At 49.5% G+C, this 24767-nt stretch overlaps 1 protein-coding gene across 3 annotated transcripts in view; it reads left to right on the top strand.

Annotated features, from left to right (window-relative positions):
* Nucleotides 1–4113: 4113 nt before the first annotated feature.
* The window catches only part of ENTPD3 (ectonucleoside triphosphate diphosphohydrolase 3), a 28980-nt gene continuing 8326 nt past the window's right edge, over nucleotides 4114–24767 (top strand). The window contains exons 1-7 of one of the 3 annotated variants that reach the window (XM_084754884.1): nucleotides 4114–4270; nucleotides 5044–5092; nucleotides 8466–8593; nucleotides 18531–18648; nucleotides 19795–19945; nucleotides 22400–22559; nucleotides 23339–23572. In XM_084754884.1, coding sequence (XP_084611010.1) covers nucleotides 5053–5092; nucleotides 8466–8593; nucleotides 18531–18648; nucleotides 19795–19945; nucleotides 22400–22559; nucleotides 23339–23572 — 831 coding nt within the window. In that variant the 5' untranslated portion in view covers nucleotides 4114–4270; nucleotides 5044–5052. Of the gene's footprint in view, nucleotides 4271–4361; nucleotides 4679–4738; nucleotides 5093–8465; nucleotides 8594–18530; nucleotides 18649–19794; nucleotides 19946–22399; nucleotides 22560–23338; nucleotides 23573–24767 lie in introns of those variants that run through there. The other 2 variants (XM_084754886.1, XM_084754885.1) reach the window with 2 other exon arrangements.

Here is a 24767-nt window from a genome sequence, read left to right as displayed (position 1 = left end):
CACTTACACACTCACACACATTCACATACACACTCACACATACTCACTTACACACTCACACACATTCACATACACACTCACACATACTTACACACTCACACACATTCACATACACACTCACATACTTACACACTCACACACATTCACATACACACTCACACATACTCACTCACACATTCACACACATTCACATACACACTCACACATACTTACACACTCACACACATTCACATACACACTCACACATACTCACACACTCACACACATTCACATACACACTCACACATACTTACACACTCACACACATTCACATACTCACTTACACACTCACACACATTCACATACACACTCACACATACTCACTCACACACTCATACACATCCACACGTATAAACACATACATATGCACTCACTCACACACACGCATTTGTATATTTACTTAGCACATTCATATAGGATAAAGTTTTCGTTGGAAACCAGTGGAATGGAGCCTGTTTTCAGACTCGCTGACCATTTATATTTCTTTTGAAATTAGCTATTGCATGTTATTTATTTTCCTACTTTAGATATTCCTTTTACTCTACAGCTTAACGGGACTTCCCTCTATCATGGCGTGAGCTCTTTGCTATGACATTATTTTTAATTGTTTATTATTTTGTGTGTTGGGAGGTGATGCTCATGACATAACAAATGTGTGGAGGGCAGAGGGCAACTGGCAAGAATTGTTCTCTCTGTCCACCATGTGGGTCCTGGTGGAATTCGGGTCATCAGACTTACGTCACCTTTACCTGAGGAACCGTTTTCCGGACTCTGCCATCACATCCTTACACCTCCTCACGGTGTCTTTCTCCTCCCTATTTATCGGTTTTCCTCCTCAGGGATCAAGTTGATTGGCTTTGTCTTCTTGCTTTGAACTTATACTGGAAGAAGTGGATTCCACGGTGATAAAAAGTGTTCTATATTTTCTTAGTGCATTGCATTATTCTTCTTATGTTTCAACTTTAAATCCATCTAAAAATCTATTTTGGGACACAGTGAGTGCTAGCATCCTTTCACAATCAGCCAGCAGCTTCAGCACCATTTAAGCATCTCTTTTATCACGGTGTAAACTCCACAGGCATTAGTCTGCCAGGGCTCTGTTTCTCCTGCTCTGCAGATAGCTTACTAGATTCCTCTACCCAATCCTGCTTAATTGCTGTAGTTTTTTTTTTTTAAACATGGCTTGATAACAAGTAAAATTCCTGCATTGCCCAGCATGGTGGCGCACGCCTTTAATCCTAGCACTCAGAGAGGCAGGTGGATCTCTGTGAGTTCAAGGCCAGCCTGGTCTACAAAGCAAGTCTTAGGACAGCCAGGGCTACAGAGAGAAACCCTGTCTCAAAAAACCAAAACCAACAAAAGACCACACCTGTGTTATTTTGTGAGCTGGCTGTTGAAGGCTTATGCATGTGTGTGCGTGTATTCTAGAGCTGAAGGTGATGAAGGCAGTGTGCACCTGTGCATTTCACTATATGTCTTTTCAGGAGGATGGTGAAGGGCCTTCGAATGACTTGGCTAGCCCAGGAGCTGCAGAGATGTTTGGTCAGTGTGAACCTGAGCAGAGCTTCCAGGGAAATAAAAGTGGGCTGAAGACACTCACAAGGGCTCACAGAGGAGGCTTGGAGACTGAGGCAAGCAGAAAGAAACATTGGCTCAGAAGGATCTGGGCTATTTTCAGATGCACTGCAACGTCCCTGGGCTCAAGGACCCTTCTCAGCTCTTAGCAGCTCACGAGAGCCACTATTGTGACAGGTCTATGCCTTAGCGCTGATCTCTCTCAGCCCCAGCTTCGGTCCCTGGACTCCTGTTCCCCTGGACGCTTAGAGACCCAGGCTTTACAAGAGGTGCTATGTTCCAGTGCCCCATAGTGTTCAAAGAAGATGCATCTCATATGCAGCTCACACTCCCGCCCCAGTGCAGATCACACACACAGCCCCACCTCCGCCCAGCACCGCCTCCTACACACATTCACATACTCACTCACACCCACACACATCCATACACACTCCTCACACACATTCATACAATGCACTCACACACTTGCTCACACTCACACAAACATTTACATACCCATCTTCACACAATGTACCCACACGTTCTCACGCTCACGCACATGCACTCACATAAGCCGTTCACACACATTCACACAGCACACTTACACACACTCTCACCCTCACGCATACTCACTCACACTCACCACACTTTCACACTCACCACAGGCCCACGGCTTGTGCTCCCTTCTCTAGGCTCGGAGGCTTTAAAGCGGGGAGCCCCTCTCCTCAGGCCCTCGTGTCTCACAGGGACTTCAGTCGGCTTGCACAGGGGCACACTGGTGGATCTTTAGGAGAAGGCAGGCAGGCCAAGGACCTTGCCCTCAGCTCTTCCTTCCAGACATACTGAGCCACAAGGAGGGATGGTCCTAGTTAGCTTTAATTGTCAGTTTGATGTAACCTACGGGCATTTGAGAAGAAAGCCTCAACTGAGGAACTGCCTAGGTCAGACTGACATGTGGACATGTTTATTGTCTTGATGTAGGAGGGCCCAGCCCACTGCGGGCGGCACCATTCCCTGGGCAGACTGTCCTGGGCCGGGAACGACTTCTACTTCAGAGTTGTGCTTGAGTTCCTGCCCTGACTTCCCTCGCTGATGAACTGTGACCTGGAAGCAAAGCTACATAAGCGCCCCTCCCCCACCGTCCTCAAGCTGCTTTTGGTCAGACTATTATCAGAGCAACAGGAAGTACAACAGGACAACCTCACACTCAGACTTCTTGCTGCTGGGCCCTTAGGAGGAGCCAAGCAGCTGCCCAGAAATGGGCTCCAAGGTCCTTTGGATCTCTGCAGTCCTCAGGCTGCACTCTTTTGTCATCTGTCCCATATGGCCTCTTCCAAGCTGTTTTTGTCCTGATGGTTGGCTCAGTGACATCCGGAATGCAGAGGGACATCTCTCTCTCTCACCAAGTCCCTGGGCTCCCCAGTGTGCACCCACATGACCCAGGGACCCACCTGCCTACTTGCCATAGCCCCATTCTAGGTGCTCTGCTCTATACCCCACCCCCACCCCTCCACCCAGAGAGATTGGAGGGGGCTGCAAGACGTCACCTGTGCTCTCAGTATGGCCTGCCTTGTCCTACCTGGCTCTTTACCCTGTTTTTCCCTTTAAAAAGATTTGACCGGATGGGGAAACTAGGAAAACAAAGTTAGTTACCTTGCAGTGTGTGTGGTGGCCCAAGAGTGACCCCAGGCACCAGAAGGCTAAGGCAGGAACAGGTACAGGGCCAGCCTGGCCTATATAGGGAAACTTTATCTCAAAACAACGTACAAAACAGGGAGGTGAATTCCGTTCTCCTTTCAGCCTTTCGGTACCCACACAGCGGCTCACAACAACCTGTGGCTCCAATTCCAGAAGATCCGTGGTGTGTGCAAGCATGTGCGAGCAAGCAAGCGCGCATGCGCGCGAGTGCGCGCACGCACACACACACGAAATAGTATAATAATACATCTTTTATTCGCCTTGGCAAATGGAAGGCTAGGAGGCAGGGGCTGCTCTTTCAGGGTCCCTTGGAACTGGGGGCGAGGTCACATTACCTCCTCTTCTGTGGGCTCAGGGGACTTCACAGGGAGTTAGAAGCTAAAGATGTGAGAAGCTATCTGGTTGGGTCCTGGTGGGACACCGAGGTAACCCACACTGTCAGCTTACAGCATCACCTAGGAGACGAAACTTCTGAGCATGTGTGAGACTGGGTTTCTGAGCTGGGTTAACTGAGGTGGGAAGACACACAGGAGTTGAGGGAGGTAACGGTGCTTTAGGCTGAAGTCTCTGGTACCTGACTGCAGATGCGATGTGACCGCTGTTCAAGCTCCTGCCAACCTGCCTTCCCCACCACAATGGCCGGTACCCAACGGCGGTGAGTCACCTTTCCTTCAAGTTGCTTTTGTCAAGTATTTTGTCATAGCAACAAGGGGAATAATTAATACAGGGGCGGGCAAGTATTGGCTGTTCCCCCGCCCAGCCACTTGACCCCCTCCATCCTCTTGTATGACAGGCTGGGGTGAGCTGGTTGGGAGGAGCCTAGGAAGGTGAAGAGGTCCTGGCCTCAGCGCAGAGGCGGTCCCCAGCAGGCTACGCCACCCACGCCAACCTCGCCCCGCCTCCCGGACTCCTGCGCCTCCTGCACCCTGGAGGCGCCGCCACCTTTCAGCAACCCGCTGCTAGCGAGCGCAGCGCTCAGGTGAGGTCGGGACCCGCGCAGGGATGGGATGGAGTGGGCTCCCGGGAGGCCGGGAGAGATGAAGGAAGGACCGGGCATCGTTTCCCACGTAGGGCCGGCCTCAGGCAGGAGCCGAAACTGAGGGAACTGGGCACTGTCATCCGGCAGGGACAGGACGCGGCGTCACGAAGCACCCCAAGACCTGCTGATGCAGGGGATGGGCCCACTCCCGGGTCCCCACCCCGATCCCCAGGACCTGATAGCTGATTGCCAGTGTTCCGCTCCAGAGCTCCAGAAGCTGGAGACAGCCCAGGGGTCCTTAAAGGTTGACTGCATGCTGGCAGCCACCAGCACACACCAATGCGAACCGGCTTTGCTGGTGTGCTTTGAAGTACAGCCCAGCCTGAGCCTTGTGAATCGTCCTAAGGGGTAGGAGAGGGGAGTTGCTTTGCCTCTGTGCTGTTCACAGGTGGAAAGAGCTGCAGGGAAAAAAGGAAAGAAAGAACACAACAAACGCGCGCGCTTTGGGGGTTTATTTTCAAAATCGCTCTCTAAAGTTTTAACATATCCATTCTTCCAGGTTTACATTCCGGGGTGGGGGAGGGGGAAGGCGGGGGACTGTGGAATCTTCCAGCTTCTAATGGTCTCTGAAGCTCTGGGTTTGACTGCGCTGTTCCCAAAGAGGCTTCGATTTAGACGGCGTTGTGTTCAGTATTAATCTGTGCCAGCTTGTTCTTGAACTTCCGAAGTCAAAGGCTGGCCACACTCTCATTCCGTATTCTTCCCCCCTGCAGCTGGGAGAGATGTTTACTGTGATGACCCGCCAGCCTTGTGAACAAGGAGGTAAGTACCGCTCACTGCTTGGCTAGTGCGTGGCTTTTGTCAGATCCCGGGAGAATCCCAGCTTTGGTTCGTAGCTCTCCATCCGTATCTCCTGTGAACGGCAGACTTCGTGGCTCACCTAGGTTTTGCCCTCGGCATTCTTGAGATAAAAGTAATGCTTTCCCACAAAGCCGCGTGAGACAAGGGCTAACACAATGTTTGGTTTACATGGTTGTTCCTGTTTGTATAATCCATTATTTCAGCTCTTGTGGTTTCCTTACCTCGCTGTGCGTAAGGCTTGTGTAATGTCCTTATTGTTGACTTGGGGGTGAATCCTGATTGAGTTGGATCGTCCAGGCAAAGTGGCTGCTACACCCTTTGGGGGGTCAGCGTTATGATACACACACACACACACACACACACACACACACACACACCAAGCTATTCATGCGGAGGTGGGATGTGTACACTCCCAAGCTCTCACCTCTCCAGGAGGCTTAGGTAGGCACCTGCAATTAACATTTGCCCAGCCCTGACTACTGCACAGCTCTGGGCTGCCTTTCTTCGTGAGTGTGACCTAGCCTCCTGTGCTCGCTTTGTAATAAGCTTTTTTGCTGGGTAAGTGTTTGCTGAAGATAATCATAGCTCTTCTCTTGGAAAGTGCTGAAGGCCCAGGATCCAGGAGGCCAGCCCAGCCTGTGGTCGGCACACTGCTTACATTTCACACACCCTGCCCTTGAAGGGGTTCCTCAACTCCGCACTAAACTGCTGATTCTTCACTTCAAAAAGAGTAGGACTTGAGGCCATAAAGACCAATTTATATGAAATGCTCTGGAAAGAGCCATTGTACTGAAGAAATGGTTTATATCGCATTTCACGTTCCGCCCCCCCCCCCACAAATACATTGACATTTTAACACACACACTGTGACATTCCACATACAAGCCAGTTGGTCACATTCTTTCCTTAGGAAGATTGTACTTGGCAGATTAACTCTGCTAGGTCTTGTGGGAAAAACAAAACAAAACAAAAACAAAAACCCTTAAACCTCTGTTAGTGACACTCATCCAGTTTGAAAGTAGGTGTGAGTTCATAGGTGGGGATTCATTGGTCCCTGGCTGGCTGGGGCGATTTTTATCCAAAGGCACAGAGAAGCGATTCAGGATCCCTTCTGATGCTCTGAGGGTCAAGGCCAGACCTGTGATGGATGCCTCCACATGGAGAAACCTACACAGCAGGTTAACCTTGTGTGGGTTAAGTGGGGTGGGTTTCCAGAAGTGCAGTTTGGGGTCAGGTAGTGAGCTTCTTTTGGTTTTGGTAAATACTGGCAAATATCATCTTCGATGGATGCCATTACTTGTTTATACTCCCAACAAGGGAGGAGAAGACATTAAGTGGCCACCTTTGAAATCATTGCTAGCCTGTACTGATGGGCAGAAGGAATTGGTTCTTCTGAGCCCCACCCCTCCCTCCCTGACTGGTCTCCAAGCAATGAGCAAGGCAATGTAATTGGATATGGGCTGTGTCTAATTTGATTACGGTGGTGCATGCAGCCTTTGTTTTCTTCCAGGAAAAAAAAAAAAAAAAGAATATCTAGAAATAAAGAGGAAGTAAAGCATAGGCTACAGTGACCTAAGAAGGAATGTTCTGGAATTAGGGCAGGATGCGCCCATAGCTCTAGGAGGGAGAGGGTGGTGGACAGGAGCCATGGGCCCTCTTCCTGCATCTGCAGGGCCACCAGAAGGACTGGGTGCTCGAAATGCAACTGAGAAGCTGAGCGTTTATTTTAATTAAATTGTACTTAAACAGCCAATTTTAAGAGAAATATTGGCATTCTCTCATCTTCTATTATGATATCATATTTCAACCATTGGGTATTGTTTGTATCTGTGCCTTAGTAGCTCTACTAAGGCCGTTTATTATTAGTATTAGTATTTGGTTTTTTGAGACAAGATTTCTCTGTGTACCCTTAGACTGTCCTGAACTCACTTTGTAGACCAGGCTGGCCTTGAACTCACAGAGATCCACCTGCCCCTGCCTCCCAAGTGCTGGGATCACAGGCGTGCGCCACCACCACCCGGCTACCCCAAGACCATTATTGAGTCAGTGTTTGGCTAGTTGGTTTTTCTAACATGTAGGTTCTCAGGCAGCTCAGGCTGATCTTGGGCTTTCTCTGTGGCTGAGGCTGGACTTGAACCTTTAGAGTTGCTGTGACGATAGGTGTGTAGTATCAAGCACAACCAACGTCAATGTTTTAATTAACTAGCCTTTATATTTTTTTTAAAACTACATGTAGTTGATAGAGAAATGCATAGATCTTAAGTTGTACTTCCAAATTGGGCAGTCTCATCTTCTAAAAACATATGTTTTACCTTTAATTTGCTTGTTTGAGGCAGGGTCTCTCTCTCTCTATAGCCATGGCTGTCCTGGAACTTAGTATAGACCAGGCTGCCTCAAACTCACAGACATGCACCTGCTTCGGCCTGCCCAATGCTGGGTGCCATGAGGCCTGGCATGTGTGCACTTATCAAGAACGACAAAATTGGCCAGGTGTGGTGGCGCACTCCTTTAATCCCAGCACTCAGGAGGCAGAGGCAGGCAATTGCTGTGAGTTCAAGGCCAGCCTGGTCTACAAAGTGAGTCCAGGACAGCCAAGGCTACACAGAGAAACCCTGTCTAAAACAAACAAAAAAACAGGGGCTGGAGAGATGGCTCAGAGGTTAAGAGCACTGGTTGCTCTTCCAGAGGTCCTGAGTTCAATTCCCAGCAATCATATGGTGGCTCACAACCATCTATTAAGAGATCTGGTGACCTCTTCTGGCTTGCAGGCATATATACAGGCAGAACACTGTGTACATAATAAATAAATAAATCTTTAAAACAAAAACAAAAGCAAAAGGTGAGTTGTACCGAAGAAGCTGGTTTGCTTTGCTTTTCAAGTTTGCCCCCCAAAGGATTTTGAAGGGCTTGGTAAGTTTTGACAAATGCAGGCACCCTCGTGCCCCATTGTCCTGGTACTATGGGGAGCACACCCAACACTGCAGAAAATGCCCACATTTCCCTTCCCATGATCCCCTGCCCCAAGCCTTCATGTGCTCATTCTTTCCATACGTGTTGGCTGCTCTTGTGACAGCTTCGTAGAAATGACATCATTTTCATTCGCTAACATCCACAGTTCTAATTTGCTTCACCAAGATCAAGCAAAAGATCATATCATGCTTTAATAGAAACCCCAGATTTTCAATGTGCATTTAAAATTCCATTTTGCATTTATGTGTGTGTGTGTGTGTGTGTGTGTGTGTGTGTGTGTGTGTGTGGTTCCTGCATGTGGAGGTCAGAGAACAACTCTGGGGTGTTGGAACTCAGGTCCTCTTTGCTTGGCTCCCCACTGCAGGCTGCAGGGCTCTCTCGAGGACTCCAGCCATTGTCACCTTGGTGGTCTTGCTCGTGAGCATTGTGGTGCTTGTGACCCTCACACTCATCCAGATCCACCACCCACAGGTCCTCCCTCCAGGGCTGAAGGTAAGCCAGAGTGGCCAACAGCATTGGCCATCGTAAAACCACGACTTAGAGGGGGAGCTCTCTTCCCCTGCCTCCAGGCGGAGGCAGCAGTGTGAGACCCCAGGAGAAGGTCTGGGGCGCGTGGGCCCTGAGTTTGTGATGTTGGGGTGCAGACCAAGCAGTGGTACCTTTTCCGAGGACTGGGCGGCGCTGCTGCTTTGACACCATAGAATGTGTGCCCGAGAGCTGTAGGTATGCACAGCTCCCTCTTACCAGTGTATATGTTCCTTGAAGCCACGCAGTCTGATTATGAGTGCAGGAGACACAGGCTCCGGGTTTTAAGAGGGTTGAGAAATCTTCTTGAGCCATATTTGTGGTCTACGGTCTTCTCTTAGGTCTAGGACATGTGTCCAGCCCCTCGAGTCCCACCATCCTATAAAATCACTCAGGACTTTATACGCAGGTGCAGACACATCTCAGCACTGCCCTTCACTCACTCTGAGAGGAGGATGGTGTGGCAGGGGCGGGGCCTTGAAATAAAGCGATGGTTCGGTGAGCCCTTCGTCAGTCATTTTGGAAACCAGTCAGCAAACATTTTCTGTACTATGCCACACAGGAATATTTTAAGCTCTAAGGGCACTTAGAGTCTCTGCTACATGTTGTCCCTGGACTTGGGACTCATTAAACATGGATGAACTTCTTAGCTGGAGGAGGATCCGTTAGGAACGACACACTCGGCACTGTTAGCTGACTCTCCTTGGTATTTACACCTGACCTCATGTCTTCTCTGTCTTCTTGCCACCAGCAATGGCTCAAAGGTTGTGTTTGGAGTAGACAGCTTTATAAAATGAGGAAGTAATACTACCTGGGCCTCCATGGCTTTGTCTTGTATTCGGAAGGGCTGAAGTAAGATCTTTTCGTTGTGGTGTTTTGTCGTTGATTTTGTTTGTTTGTTTGGTTGGTTGGTTGGTTGGTTCTGAGACACAATCATTACATAGCCCTGGCTGTTCTGGAACTTACTATGTAGACCAGGCTGGCCTTGAATTTATAGAGATCCACCTGCCTCTGCCTTCCTAGTGCTGAGATTAAAGGTGTGGAATATTTTACTTAAGAAACTCAGTGGAAACCAGGCGTGGTGGTGCACACCTTTACTCTCAGCACTTGGGGGGGCAGAGGCAGGTGGATCTCTGTGAGTTTGAGGCTAGCCTGGTCTACAGAGAGTGTCCAGGACAGCCAAGGCTATACAGAGATACCCTGTCTCAAAAAAACAAAAAACAAAAACCCTCAGTGGCTGAAGCGATGGCTCAGTGGTGAAGAGGGCTTGCTGCTCTTGCAGAGGACCTGAGGTCAGATCTCAGAGCCCATGCTGGGCTACCTATAACCTCCTGTACTTTCTGCTTCAGGGGATCTGACGTCCTCGCCTGGCCTGCAAGGGTACCTGTACTCACATGTACATACCCATACACAGATATACACATATACATGCAATGAAAAATAAAATAAGATTTTAAAAAATCTCAGTCCTTATGAAGAATGTGAAGGAAAAAAAAATTCAACCTAAGCAATTATCTGATGACACCTGAGACATCCTGCTCAAAGCATCAGCTGGGGCAAGAGAAGCTGTCTGTCCATGGCTCAGGCACTGCCTTTTTCTACCAATTATGAATAAGCTGGATTGCAAGAAAGATCATACCCTGTCTTCACACTTCATACGCTCAGCTTCCCATAGAGAGAACCAACCCCACACGCTGCAGTTTGTCTCTGTTAATAATTAAAGACAAGTGCAGAGATGGCACCGCCACTACCGGGGACCCCTGTTTTGTAGGCAAAGAGTCAGACATTTGTCTAGTGAGTCGCAAGACCAGAACTGAAATCTGCCCTTGCTTCCCACAGCCAGGCTTTCTTCCTCCTCCTCCTCCTGATTCTCCTGAGCCTGAGCCTCCTGAGAGGGGTCAACCTCAGGTGGGAGCTGTCCTAGTTTGCCTTCTTTCTTTCTTTCTTTCTTCCTTCCTTTCTTTCTTTTTTCTTTTTTCTTTTTTTTTAGTTTTTGGAGACAGGGTTTCTCTATGTAACCCTGGCTGTCCTGGACTCACTTTGTAGACCAGGCTGGCCTCGAACTCACAGCAATCAATCTGCCTCTGCCTCCTGAGTACCGAGATTAAAGGCGTGTGCCACTATGCCTGGCCCTAGTTTGCTTTCTGTTACTATGACAAAGAGCCCAGACTAAGAGCAGCTCGGAAAAGGGTGGTATTTCAGCTTAGTCTATCCTGAAGGGAAGTCAGCGCAGGAGCTCCAGGTGGGAACCTGGAGGCGGGACCTGAGGCAGAGGCCATGGAGGAACAGTGCTTACTGGCTTGATCCCCATGGCTCACTCAGTTCCTCAGTTTGTTTGGATAAGGATGTTCCTATACACTCCAGGCCCATGAGTAGCACCGCCCACAGTGGGCTGGGCCCTCATATATTAGTCAACGATCAAGAAAATGCTCAATAGATATGCCCAGAGGCTAGTCTGAAGGACGCAGTTCCTCAGCTGAGGTTCCCTCTTCCCGGATGACTCTGGGAAGTTTTGTCAAGTTGACAAGAAGACAGCAATGAATCCAAACAGCACAAGAGTTCAGGAAGCGTGGCTGGGAGAGAGGCATGATGCAGGCAGCCTTGTAGAACTCGGGAACGGGAGGGGAAACTGAGACGGCCTTAGAATACTGTAACACTGTACACTGTAACGCTGTAACACTGTAACACTAACACTGTAACGCTGTAACACTGTAACACTAACAATGTAACGCTGTACACTGTAGCATTGTAACACTGTAACACTGTACTGTAGCACTGTAATGCTGTAACACTGTAACACTAACACTGTAATGCTGTAACCCTAACACTGTAACATTGTAATGCTGCAACACTGTACACTGTAACACTAACACTGCACACCTGCCCCACATTTCCAAAGGACCAGCTCTGACTTCAGGTCTGTCTCTCTCCATAGATTAGGGGATGTGAGGGGACATCAGGTGTACCCTGAGCCTATCTATGCTCCCCCTTCTAGAGCATGCTGTGTTGGGGTTCCTGGATCCTCAGAAGTCAGAGTCTCAGAGGGCGGATCTCACTGCTGATCTGAGAGGATGTAGCCCAGGCTGGCTTCAGCTTGTGAGTGTTGGGATTGTAGGTATATGCAATCTTGCCAGCTGTTTAGTAAACAGCAAGGAGACGCTCCATAATAATAAAGTAGAGTATGACAATACACAAGCTGCCTGCAGGAGTTGGAGGTAAACACTTCCCGTCGGCTACTGACGTGCACTATTGTGACTTCAAGGTGCAGTGTTCATGACACATGTGCTTGTGGTACCGGCAAAGGCACTGTGCTGGCAGCTGAGTAAAAAAGGACAGGTGATGTGTGCCAGCACTAACAGATGACTGCGTTGCTGGCTTGGTTCTGTGCCTGCAGTGCTTGTGTCCCATGTCGCCCCCCCCAACCCCACCCACCTCCCATTAAAAGGTATGATACCTGCTCTTAAATCCAGCCTTGACTTGCCTGGCCTTGACTGATGCAAGTTTAAGAGAAGAGCCATAAAAAAAGAAAAAAAAAAGTCTAAGCAAGGGTCAGAAGTGTCCCCGGTTCCTTGTGTTACTGGTCTGACCTGCTCCACAGCCTGAAGAGAAAACATGATGTCATTGCTTTTGCTTTTCACTCAGGCCCCCACCTGCTTTAATACCGCAGATTCCAAAATCTCCCCCTCCCCACCTCCCCAACAAGACTGTCCATGCTTGAGGCTTCTCAGTCTGTTCCCACTATCGGGGTGCCATCGCTCCCTCCTTACAGCCACTGATGGGTCCTGTAAGGATTCAGGGATGGGCTTCCCCCCTGTGAGATGCTCAGTCCACGTCATTTCCTCCTGTTGGGTAGCTGCTCACAGGCTTCTTCAGTCCCATGCTGTGCTCTATGGATGTGCTCTGGAGTGCAGCCGGTGAGTCAGGCCGCGTGAAAGTCCTTCCCGCTGGCCCTCCTCATGGAGTCTTGCTCTGTTGCCTACATGTCTGGTACCTTGTGGTTTCTGCTATTCTAATTTTGAGGCAGCAGGATGTGGATAAATGATTCCTCCCAATGTAGAAAGTCCTGGCTTCCTTGTGCACGCTGGTCCACCTTGGAGCCAGGTTTGCATGCTCCGTGGGTATAGTTTCAAGGGATTTTCTATTCCGCATCCATCCATCAAACTTGATTTCTTGGGACTCCATGAGAGCCTGGGCATTCTGAGTAGAGACAGGTCTGAGAGTTAATGAGACTTAATCCCAGGTCTGTTTTCATGCGTTAGATAAAATGGCGTTTGCAGCAGTAGGAAATGATAAAGCTTGGTAAAGCACCAGGTAAAATCAGCTCCCAGTGTTCATCTGCTTAGGAGTCTGTGACGCTCCCCTCCTTGAGAGTGGGAGAACAAATTTAAGATGGTTGAGCTGACCTATGACCTGGAACCTATGGCCTGAGCTTTTGCTTTCAACAGAAGATCAAACAATATTCAAGTTTTGGACCACGGTCTTCAGTATGAAAGACTGTTCCAGCCGGGCATGGGGGGGTGGGGGTGGGGGAGTGCACGACTGTGATCTCAGCACTCGGGAAACAGAAGCAGGCAAATCTCTGAGTTCAAGGCCAGCCTGGTTTACAGAGTGAATTTCAGGACAGCCAGGGCTATATGGGGGGGAAAAAAAGGAGGAGGAGGAGGAGGAGGAGGAGGAGGAGGAGGAGGAGGAGGAGGAAGAGGAAGGTATGGGCTTTTTTTGTTGTTGTTTTTGGTTTTGTTTTTTGTTTGTTAGGGTTGGGTTTTTTTTTTTTTTTTTGGTTTTTTGTTTGTTTGTTTGTTTGTTTGTTTTTGGTTTTGGTTTTTTGGAGGTAGGTCTCTCTGTGAAGTGCTGGTTTGGAACTCACTGTGTAGGCCAGGCTGAACTCAAACTCACAGTGACCCGGCTGCCTCTGCCTCCTGAGTGTTAAGGTTAAGGGCAAGAGCTGCCATGCCTGACGAACACACTGGCTATATCATCAGGCCCACGCTCAAGCCATGCTTCTTTTTGGCACCACCCTGAACAGCGGGTGACCACAGTGACTATCATCTGCCTAGCTGAGTTGAAAAGCTTTCCACTCCCGTCCCCTCTTCACCAGTGCACCCATGGTGGGGCCGGTGATTTAAGCAAATAATCTCTAAATATGGGTCAGAACATATTTTTTTTTCCACCTTGAAAATCACAGTGGGCATCTGGGGAGATGGCTCAGTGGATAAAGTGCCTGTCCCACACGTATGAGGACCAGGTGTGGTGGCACCTGCCTACAGTTCTAGCACTGGTTGGTGGAAAAGGCCGGCCAGTCTGGCATTTGGGAAGTGCTGGGTGTGGTGAGAAGCCAGGTGATGTGTCTGGAGAGCAGTGGCTGCTCTTCCCTGAGGTTCAGTTCAGTTCCCAGCTCCCAGGGGGCAGCTTACAGCCATTTGTAACTCCAGTCTCGGGGGTCTGATGCCCTCTTCTGGCCTCCTTGTGAGTTCCAGGCACGCGCATGGTACACAGATGTACATGTAGGCAAAACACCTATACACATAAAGTAAAAATAAATAGATCTTTAAAAAAAAAATAAGGTGAAGAATAACGGAGAACATAACCAATGTCAACCTCTGGCCTCCACACATGCTCAACGTGGACACACTTATCTGTATACACACATGCACAGACACCACATATGTCAGTAGAGGTGGCTTAGGAGTAGTGGGTCCTGTCCACTGATCAGCAGGTGCCGGGGGTCCAGCCACTGTTAGGGGCCCAGTACCAGTTGGAATTACAAAGGGTGGATGCTGTACGTTCTTTCTGGTATCATCCTAGGATCCTGATGGCTCATGCTCAGGAAAGCACACTTCCCTCGTGAAAGTTTGAACACACACTTAGAGAATGGCAGGCTACTCTTATTCTCTCTCCACGTGTGTGTGTGTCTGTGTGTGTGTGTGTATCTGTGTATGTATGTGTGTGTGTGTCTGTGTGTGTGTGTGTCTGTGTGTGTGTGTGTCTGTGTCTGTGTGTGTGTGTGTGTCTGTGTCTGTGTGTGTGTGTCTGTGTCTGTGTATGTATGTGTGTGTGTGTGTCTGTGTATGTATGTGTGTGTGTGTGTCTGTGTGTGTCTGTGTGTGTGTGTGTATCTGTGTATGTATGTGTGTGTGTGTCTGTGTGTGTGTGTGTCTGTGTGTGTGTGTGTCTGTGTCTGTGTGTGTGTGTGTGTCTGTGTCTGTGTGTGTGTGTCTGTGTCTGTGTATGTATGTGTGTGTGTGTGTCTGTGTATGTATGTGTGTATGTGTGTCTGTGTATGTATGTGTGTGTGTGTCTGTGTGTGTGTGTGTCTGTGTATGTATGTGTGTCTGTGTGTCTATGTCTGTGTCTGTGTGTATATCTATGTATGTATGTGTGTGTGTATGTCTGTGTGTGTGTGTGTCTGTGTATGTGTGTGTCTGTGTCTGTGTATGTGTCTCTGTGTGTGTGTGTGTCTGTCTGTCTGTGTCTGTGTCTGTGTATGTGTCTGTGTGTCTGTGTGTGTGTCTGTGTCTGTGTATGTATGTGTGTATGTGTGTCTGTGTATGTGTGTGTGTGTGTGTGTGTGTGTGTGTGTGTGTGTTGGCACCAGGCCTGGCGGGGCCAGTGACAGGGGTGGCTCCTCAGTAGGAAGGGGGAGAGAGAGAGGGCTGATCCTCCAGAGGCCCTGGCCTCTCGAGTGCCTGGCTTTGGTTTCCATCTGCACTCTACTCTCCCTGGGAGTCTTTGCCTGGGACAGATCTGAACAATGCCAGCCTTGTTTGCCGCAGAGGATGTCATGTCAGGATCCCTATCGGGTTCATCAAACTGAAGGGCCAAGATTAAGGAGCCAACACTGCTGATTTTCTAGCTCAACAGAAGGGAGATGCTGGGATCCAGGAGCTGGAGCGACCGGAATACTCCTGCAGGGCTGGAACCAGGGCCGTGCTTACGTGAACATCCTGTATCTCACAAAAGTCGAGATGGAGCTGTTCCAAGGCATTAACTGGAGGAGAATTTTATGAAAACTTGTTAAAGCCTGAGCATTAGACATATAAATCCTATGTACTTATGTGCAATATAATTGCACACTGATTTAGAAACATAACTGGGGTTGGAGAGACGGCTCAGTGGTTAAGAGCACATGGCAGCTCACATTGTAACTCCACTGTCAGGGGACCTGACACCCTCTTCTGTTCTCTGTGGGCAACTGTGTGTGCATGTGGTATGCATACATACATGCAGGCAAACACTCACTCATAAGATAAATGTAAGAAGCTTCGCGTGGTGGTGCACGCCTTTAATCCCAGCACTTAGTAGGCAGAGGCAGGTGAGTCCGAGGCCAGCCTGGTCTACAAAATGAGTCCAGGACAGCCAAGGCTACACAGAGAAATCCTGTCTCAAAAAGCCACCCCCCCAAAAAAAATTTTTTTTAAAAAATTTAAATTTGAGCCATTGGCTTGCCTTTCCTCTGTCACTTTTTCTTTATAACCTTAATTATTTTCTATATGTGATATAAAAGCCCTCCCTATATGTGTGAGTGTGTAAAATGTGTGTGTACACATGATATATATAGGAATGATATGGGGGATGATGCACATGCCCTGGTGTACATGTGGAGGTCAGAGGTCAGCTCTGTGGAGTCGGCTCTCTCCTTCTGTCCTAACATGGGCTCCAGGGATCAAGCTCAGCTCTACGGTTTGTCCAGAAAGAACTCTATCTACCAAGCTATCTCATAATCCCCCTTTTAAAGATAAGTCTCACTCTGTGGCTAGGCTACCTTGGATGTGCAACAATCCTGCCTCAGCCTCCCAAAGCCTGAGATTACAGGTGTGGACCACCACAACTGACTGAGAGCAACCTTTGTGTGTAGCCCAGGCTGACCTCATATTTGCTGTGTTTACAAGGATGACCTTGAAACTCCTGACCCTTCCTGCCTCAACTTCCCCTGTTGCTGAGCTTATAGACCAAGACAATCATGGCCTTTAAAAGCAAGCAACCCCCCCCAAAAAAAAACCCAAGCAACCCTAGCACTGGGCATACGGTTTCCTGTTGACCTCGGCAGTAAGTCACTGGGCTGAGGGAACCCAGGGAGGCTGTCTCCCAGCATTGTAAGACTGGAGAATCCAGCCAGGACCCAGCTTCATCTTCTCCCACAGGACAAACAAAACTAGACCAAAAGTGGGGGACGGGAGGAGGGCTGCCAGCTGGAGCCCCCTTGAGGCCCCTGGAGTTCCCTGGAGCCCCAGCTGACTCTGGTCTTTGGTCAGTGTCCCTAATTCCATTCCTACTATGCATTCTTTGATGGTCTAATTTGGTCCTTGGTTGAGCTCACTCACTGGTGCCTGTCCCCAGATGGGCTGGGCAGTCCAGGAATGTTGGACAACCCTAGTTCTGTCCAGCAACTCCTGCCCGCCCACTTGTTCACTTCCGGGGGAGCAGCCGCCCGTACTTCCTTAAGCCCTTTTTTGCCTGAATCATGAGCATTTCTACTCCCGAGGACTGATCAATCTCTTCCTTGTGAAAAGTCCCTAGGGGGTCTTCCCACAGTTTCTTATGGCTGCTGATCCCCACGGTAGGCGCGGACAGTCACCAAGGCCCCAGGGTTTTCCCTGGCCTGAGATCCAAATGGTGGGGGAATCCAGGCACTCCTGCCCTGTTCACCAGCTCACTCACATTCACGTCTCAATCTCATTTGCATATTATAATTCCCTGGGGGAGAAGATGCTGTGAGATACTGAGGAGGAGATTCTTAGAGGGTCAGACTTAACCATTTGTGCGGTGCCTCGGCACTGGACATTTTAAACTCCCTCCTCTATGTGTGACCAAGACTGAGGGCCTCGGGGGCTGGAGAGATGGCTCAGTGGCTAAGAGCACTGACTGCTCTTCCAAAGGACCTGGGTTCAATTCCCAGCACCCACATGGCAGCTCACAACTGTCTGTAACTCCAAGATCTGATACCCTCACACAGACATAAATGCAGGCAAAATACCAACGCACATACAATAAAAGTAAATAAATTTAAAAAAAAAAAAAGACTGAGGGCCTCCTCTTATCCCTCTCCCAGCCTCCGGAGAGCCACGACTGGTTTGGAGACAAATAGTTCTTGCTTCTAGATCTGTCCTTACCTAAGCGCGGCAGGTGCATTAGGATAGCCAGGGCTCTTCCTACTGATGTTTTGCTAAACATGGAGTCAAGTCAAGCTGCCTTCTAAATACATCTGTCCTCAAAGATCAGTGCAGTTCTCAGTCCTTATCCAGGGAGCTTCTGCTTGTGTGCACAGCTGTTAACACAGCGATCCATAGCTGCTCAGAGAGTGAGTAGCCATGGAGTATGGGCCCTAAGGGAGACATCAACACCACTGCCTCCCACATAGCTCAGGAAACATTGCAGAAGAGAGGACAGAGTGACTGAAAGAGCCAGAGGCTGAGGAGGAGGAGGGCTGTGAAATGCTGTCCCCTGGTCACACTAGAGCTGCTGCACTCATCGTGGCTGCTGGCACCTGGCAAATACAAGACCAAGCCAGACAACCTTCCGGCAGAGGTGGAGGGAGGGTCCAAGGGTCTCCACCCGCTGAGGGGCAGTGGGCAGTAGAGAGCCACTGGAACTAGAAAGGCAGTTTAGGTGAGTGGCCCCTGGAAGGATGCCTGTGTTCCTGGAGATGGCCCTGTACCAACACACGTAAGGACGGCACTACACTCAGCGCTATGAGAAGAGGGCATGAGGTTGGGGGCGGGGGAGTGATGGGGGAAGAGTTGGAGAGGGAACTGGTAGTTGATATGACCAACATGATTTTATGTGTGTATGAAAGTCTCCAAGAGTAAATGAAAACAACATCCAAGGTTCTCAGTGATCCACGGTGAGACAAACACCCAGAAGGGCCCAGCCTGCTGCCAACTCTTTTCCTTTTTCACCCCCGCAGTATGGAATCGTGCTGGATGCTGGCTCTTCCAGAACCACGGTCTATGTGTATCAGTGGCCGGCAGAGAAGGAGAATAACACAGGCGTGGTCGAACAAACCTTCAAATGCAGTGTGAAAGGTAGAGGAGGCACGGAGGCCTGGGCTGGGGTCAGGAGAGTGTTAAGTCCTCCGCTGCTGCCCATCTGTGGGGCCAGCTTAGTCTCGTCCCTTCCATTCCAGACCCTGCCCTGTGGGGAGGGCAGTGAACAGTCAGAGATTGCCTCCTTCAGTGGGGAACATACGACATGTGTGTGCAATGAAGGGCTTGCCTCTGCACAGTGAGAGCAGTCAGCAAAGGGTCAACGGTTTCCTGTACAAATTCTCCAACACCCAGTTTGTACAGGGTGATGTGAGAGAGCCAGGTGGCACATGCTCATAGGACACATACAGCATTGTGCACACACAGATAGATGGGGACACACACACACACACACACACACACACACACACACACACACACACGCTGAGAACCAAGCCATGTATGGTGGCTTTCCCATAAAAGCCAGAGCTACAGACACTTAAATGGAGAGGTAGGGGTTGATACCCACCCACGACACACTGTTGGAGGAAAAAAAAACTCTGAGGTTTTGTGAGGGTCTAGACCCCCTGGGGGTGAGCTTGGTTCACCAACCCTTGTGGCTGGCCACCACTCTCAAAAAACAGAAACCCTGAATTAGTGCTGGAGCAGCCACGTGTCCTCGAGGGTGTGACACTTGCCGAAGCTCCACTCTGTAATTTCAGCTGGAGTCTGTGGTCTCTGCTCCCCCCAGGGTGTATGTATGGACTCCTGAGGTGACACCGATCAAAAGAAAGATGTTTCATTTCTGCGCACTCTGAGGGTTCCATGAATTCATACTGTGCCCGAGTCACAGAGGGCATCTAGGATGCCTAAAACCCCTTCCTCTGATGGACAACTAGTGCCCAGCTGTGCCTAAGTGTGCATGTACCCGTGCCCATGGCAGCAAAAGGACTACCTCGGCAGCTGACCAGGGAGCCCCAGGGACCCTCCTGTCTCTGTTTCCCGGAAGCTGGGGTTCCAAGTATGTGCCGTCGCACGCAGCTTTTAACATGGGTTCTGGACATCAGCGCTTGTAAACACGTGTCACGTCAGCACATTGCAAACACTTGAGCAGCAACACCATCTCCCCACCCCCTGGGTTGTTGAAGTCTTTTTGCTGCTGTTTGCTCTGAGGAAGGCTGTGAGCTCTGCCTGCTTGCTCTTCAGGCTCGGGGATCTCCAGCTATGAGAGCAACCCCCAGGATGCCCCCAAGGCCTTTGAGGACTGCATGCTAAAGGTGAAGGAACAGGTCCCAGAGCGCCTCCACGGAGCCACCCGCATTTACCTGGGAGCCACCGCTGGGATGCGCTTGCTGAGGTAAGGCCTAAGGGCGCGAAGGAACCCATGGGACCAAAACAGCCAAGAGTGTCACTTGGCTTCTGGGAGCAAACCCAAGAGAAGAAAGCTCACATTCTACTGTAAGGTTAGCCTTCGATGGCTGTGAAATTTTTAGCCATTATTTTTATAACAACAAAGAAATACTTCTAAAACTGGGCTCCTTCTCCATGGTGATTTTGGCCAAGAAACCTTGAAAAGGTCAGAATAACATGACATCTGATCACTGGGTACCATGTATATTATTGGTTTTGGCGGTCTGCTAAAGCCTGTGGTAAGTTCAGCCAGCAGCCACGTAGGCTCTGCCAGTGTGCAGACTGTTCCAGAAACCTGTGCAAGATAGTACAATGTCTGCCCCTCAGCCAAGCCAAAGCCTTTGGGATTTTTAAGGAACAAACACCTTACTCCATCCACTCTGTTCCTGCTGAGTCTGTAGATGTGACAGCAATCCCAGAGACATTTACACACACACACACACACACACACACACACACACACACACACACACACAATGTCCTTGTCTTGTTAAGACAGGGTTTCATTCCATTTATATTGCCTAGGCTAGCCTGCAGCTCGCTATGTAGGCCAGGCTGTCCTTGAACTTGCAGCCATTCTCCTGCTTCTGCAAACTATAGGTGTGACCCACCACGCCAAGTTTAATGTCTTGTCTTTCTTTCTTTCTTTCTTTTCTTTTCTTTTGTTCCTTCTTTCAAGACAGGGTTTCCCTGTGTAGCCTTGGCTGTCCTGGACTCACTTTGTAGACCAGGCTGGCCTCGAACTCACAGTGATCCACCTGCCTCTGCTTCTAAGAGTGTTGGAATAGGATAGGAGGTGTGTGCCACCACGTCCATCTGTCTTGTTTTCTTTCCCCTCTCTCTCTCTCTCTCTCTCTCTCTCTCTCTCTCTCTCTCTCTCTCTCTCTCAGGTTTATTATGTATACAGCATTCTGCCTGCATTGCCAGAAGAGGGCACCAGATCTCATAGATGGCTGTGAGCCACCATTAAGGGTGCTAGGAATTGAACTCATGACCTTTGGGAGAGCAGTCAGTGCTCTTAACCTCTGAGCCATCTCTCCAACACGTTTTTTTCTTTCTTTTTCTTTCTTTCTTTCTTTCTTTTCTTTCTTTCTTGTTCTTTTGCTGTTTTCCCATGCTAGGCATATTCTAGGCAAGTGCTCTTCCACTGAGCTACATCCCTAGCCTTCACCATTTTTTCACTGTAGCATTGCAATGAAATAGAACTTTAAAAACAATGCCAGGAAGAAACAGGAATAGAAATCTGTGTACAGCACAGACTGCTGGAGTCTTAGAAACAAGGAGTCCAGTAGAAGAAAGCAGAAAGGACCAGGCAAGCCCGGGCGCTTCAACACGGTCTTGGAAAGAACCCTAGGGCATCTGCTGCTGATGGAGCCTTTCCTGGTGTCTTTACCCTTACCGTTGCCTGAAGCACCCAGGACTGTTTCTTCCTTCCCTTGGTGAACAAGCAAGCACCCTCACTAACAAAGGGAGAGCTGTCTTCACATGAGCACCCCCTTCTCCCCACGCCTGTCTCCTCATGCCTGCTGGGATTAAATGCCATGTGCAACCACTGCCCAGAAGTGCGTGCTTTCTCTAGAGCAGAGACCCTCAACCTTCCTAACACTGCGCCCCTTTAATACAGCTCCTCATGTGTGGTGACCCCCAACCATAAAATGATTTTCGTTGCAACTCTATAACTGTAATTTTACTACTGTTGTGAATTATAATGTGTTTTCTGGTAATCTTAGGCAACCCAATGAAAGGGTTGTTCAACTCCCGAAGAGGTCAAGACACACAGGTTGAGAACTGCTGGTCTGTAGGGTGACATAACAGAGAGGACAGATGATGACACTGTGCCTGGGTGGCATGGTGATACTATGCTGTCAGGCTCTGAGAGTCAAGTGAATGCTGGTGTTTTTCTCTCCAGGGGCATGAGTGTCCCCTCCTGGTGAAACTCTCAAGAAATTAGAGGTCGGATCCTCCCCCTTTCTTTTCCCTCCCAAGCTCATGTTTTTGGTTAAGTGAGGCTCCCTTCTGTGATGCCCCAGAGACTGTGGCTACTTCTGGGCCTCTCCAGTCTTATATCCTCCACTGGCCTGAGCTGGTGCAATACAGAAAGGAAGTCTTTTGGTTACTTGCCTCCTGGAAAATGGGCTGGCCAGGGGTACGGGAAGAACCCCGGGGCGTGACAAACACAGGAGCTTCCACAAGAAGCCATTTTCCTCCCTGTCAGACCGGCAGGTAACAAGTGCACCCCACCTTACCAGCCACCCTGGGAGATCTGTGCAGTGTACCAGGGCCATCTGGGAAAATGTCATGTGTCAGGGGACCGGGAGGAGGGTGTTTCGGCTCCTAAGCAAGCTGATGGGAGCCCGCCTCACCTTGGCGCTCAGTCTCCTGTGTTCTGTGCCTTGCATAGGTTGCAGAACGAGACCGCAGCCCATGAAGTCCTTGAGAGCATCCAAAGCTACTTCAAGTCCCAGCCTTTTGATTTTAGGGGTGCTCAAATCATTTCTGGGCAAGAGGAAGGGGTGTATGGATGGATTACAGCCAACTATATAATGGGAAATTTCCTGGAGGTGTGTGCAAAGAACTGCATGGTTTCTAATCTCGCCACTTATCCTGTCCCCGTGGGTGATAGCTGAGGTGGAGGGCCAGGCTCGGGGACATTTCTTCCATGTGGTGTGCTGGGGACGCACACAGGGACAACAGCTAAGGAAGGGCGTTTACACGCTGGACCAAATGCAGGGGCCAGGTGGGCAATCCCATCACTTTGCATTCATAAGAAATTTGGGAGGGATCTAAATTGAACACTGGGCTTCGGATGTTTAGACCCTGATGTCCCCAAGTCTCCATGACTCCCTGGAGATCACAGGGTCCTCAGTCATTGTTCCGAGTCCTAGAAAGAAGGAGGCTTCACTTTGTGTCCTAGGTACCCTTATAGTCCAGGCCCTGCAGATCACATCCCAGACTAGACCTTTGATCCCCAACAAGTATGTTTTGAATTTTCAAATTAACTGGCACGATTAATATTTCGATAATCTCACATTAAACCCTGCCCATGAAGCCTTTCCTGGCCGTAGAGGCCTTACACTCAGTAACGAGAGACACATTTTCCTGCAGGGAATCTGCTAGCCGGGGAGCACACATCCAGGCTCTCTCTAGTTTGTCACCTCCCTGCCTGTCACACACAGTGTGCTATCGGTTCAGTTTATAACCTGTAGAATGAGAGAGAACCTGCCCTGGGTGCACCCGCGTCCCCTGCCTAGCAGTAGGAGTTGGAACTTGGGTGGAGAGCCCCAGCGAGCGGAGATGGTGTCGTTGGCTTCTCTTCTTACTTCCTGTTCCCACTGTGCAGAAGAACCTGTGGCACATGTGGGTGCACCCGCACGGAGTGGACACCACGGGAGCTCTGGATTTAGGCGGTGCCTCCACCCAGATATCCTTTGTGGCAGGAGAGAAGATGGAGCCGAACGCCAGTGACACGGTGCAGGTGTCACTGTACGGCTACACGTACACACTCTACACACACAGCTTCCAGTGTTACGGCCGGAATGAGGCGGAAAAGAAGTTCCTGGCCACGCTTCTGCAGGTACCGAGAGGGAGAGGGTCTGGGCTGGGGCAGGAAGTCTGACTCGAGGGCCTGTCCTCACTACAGCCTGCAAAGTGGATGGAAACAGCACCCTAGTTTCTTGTGATCGTGGGATCCCCGTCTCTCTCACTCTCTTCCTGTCTTCCTTTCCTTCTCTGCTGTGTTAACCACTTACAACAGATGTAAGCGAGAAAAACCAGGGAGCATCCGGACTGCAGTGATAGCTCTGTTGGGAAAATGCCTGCTGGTCAGGCTTAAGGACATGAGTTTGAGTCACTTGACAGGCATGGCTGGGTGTGTTGGTGCACACCTTTAATCCCAGTATGCATGAGTTGGAGGCAGGAGGATCTCTGTGAGTTTGAGGCTAACTGGTCTACATAGTGAGCTCCAAGCCAGCCAAGGCTACATAATAAAAAAAGGCCAGGCATGGTGATGCATACTGTAGCACAATGTTGCGGGGCAGAGGCAGGCTGAGCAGCCAGCCTATCCTACTTGGCCATTTCCAGATTAGAGAGAAAACTTACCTAAAAAAACCAAGGTGCAGGCTGGGCGTGGTGGACACACCTCTAATCCCAGAACTCAGGAGGCAGAAGCAGGTGGATCTCTGTGAGTTCAAGACCAGCCTGGTCTACAAAGAGAGTTCAAGGTCAGCCAGAATTATGCTACACAGAGAAGCTCTGTCTCAAAAAAAAAAAAAAAAAGAACACACAAACAAAACCAACAAGGTTTGGAGTAGAGAGATGGATCAACAGTTAAGGACATTTGCTAATCTCTCAGAAAGCAGAGTGGAGAGATGGATCAACAGTTAAGGACATTTGCTAATCTCTCAGAAAGCAGGAGTTCGGTTTCCAGCCTGTCACTCCATTTCCAGGGGACCTGACACTCCCTGTGAGCATCTGTGAGCACCCATACACACAAATAAAATAAATATTGAAAAAGGCTATGTGGAGTGGCACATACTTTTGATCTCAGCATTCATGAGGCAAAGGCAGGTGGATCTCTATGAGTTTGAGGCCAGTCTTGGTCTACATAGTGATTTTAAGCAAGCCAGGGCTACACAGTAAGATCCTTTCTCAAAAAAACAAAACAAGCCGGGTGTGTGGTGGCGCACGCCTTTAATCCTAGCACTCAGGAGGCAGAGGCAGGTGGATTGCTGTGAGTTCGAGGCCAGCCTGGTCTACAAAGTGAGTCTAGG

Source organism: Acomys minous, assembly GCF_964271855.1.
Source record: "Acomys minous genome assembly, chromosome: 13".
NCBI classification, from domain to species: domain Eukaryota; kingdom Metazoa; phylum Chordata; class Mammalia; order Rodentia; family Muridae; genus Acomys; species Acomys minous.
Note: the sequence above shows the minus strand (reverse complement) of the source record. Positions and strands in the feature narration are given on the sequence as shown.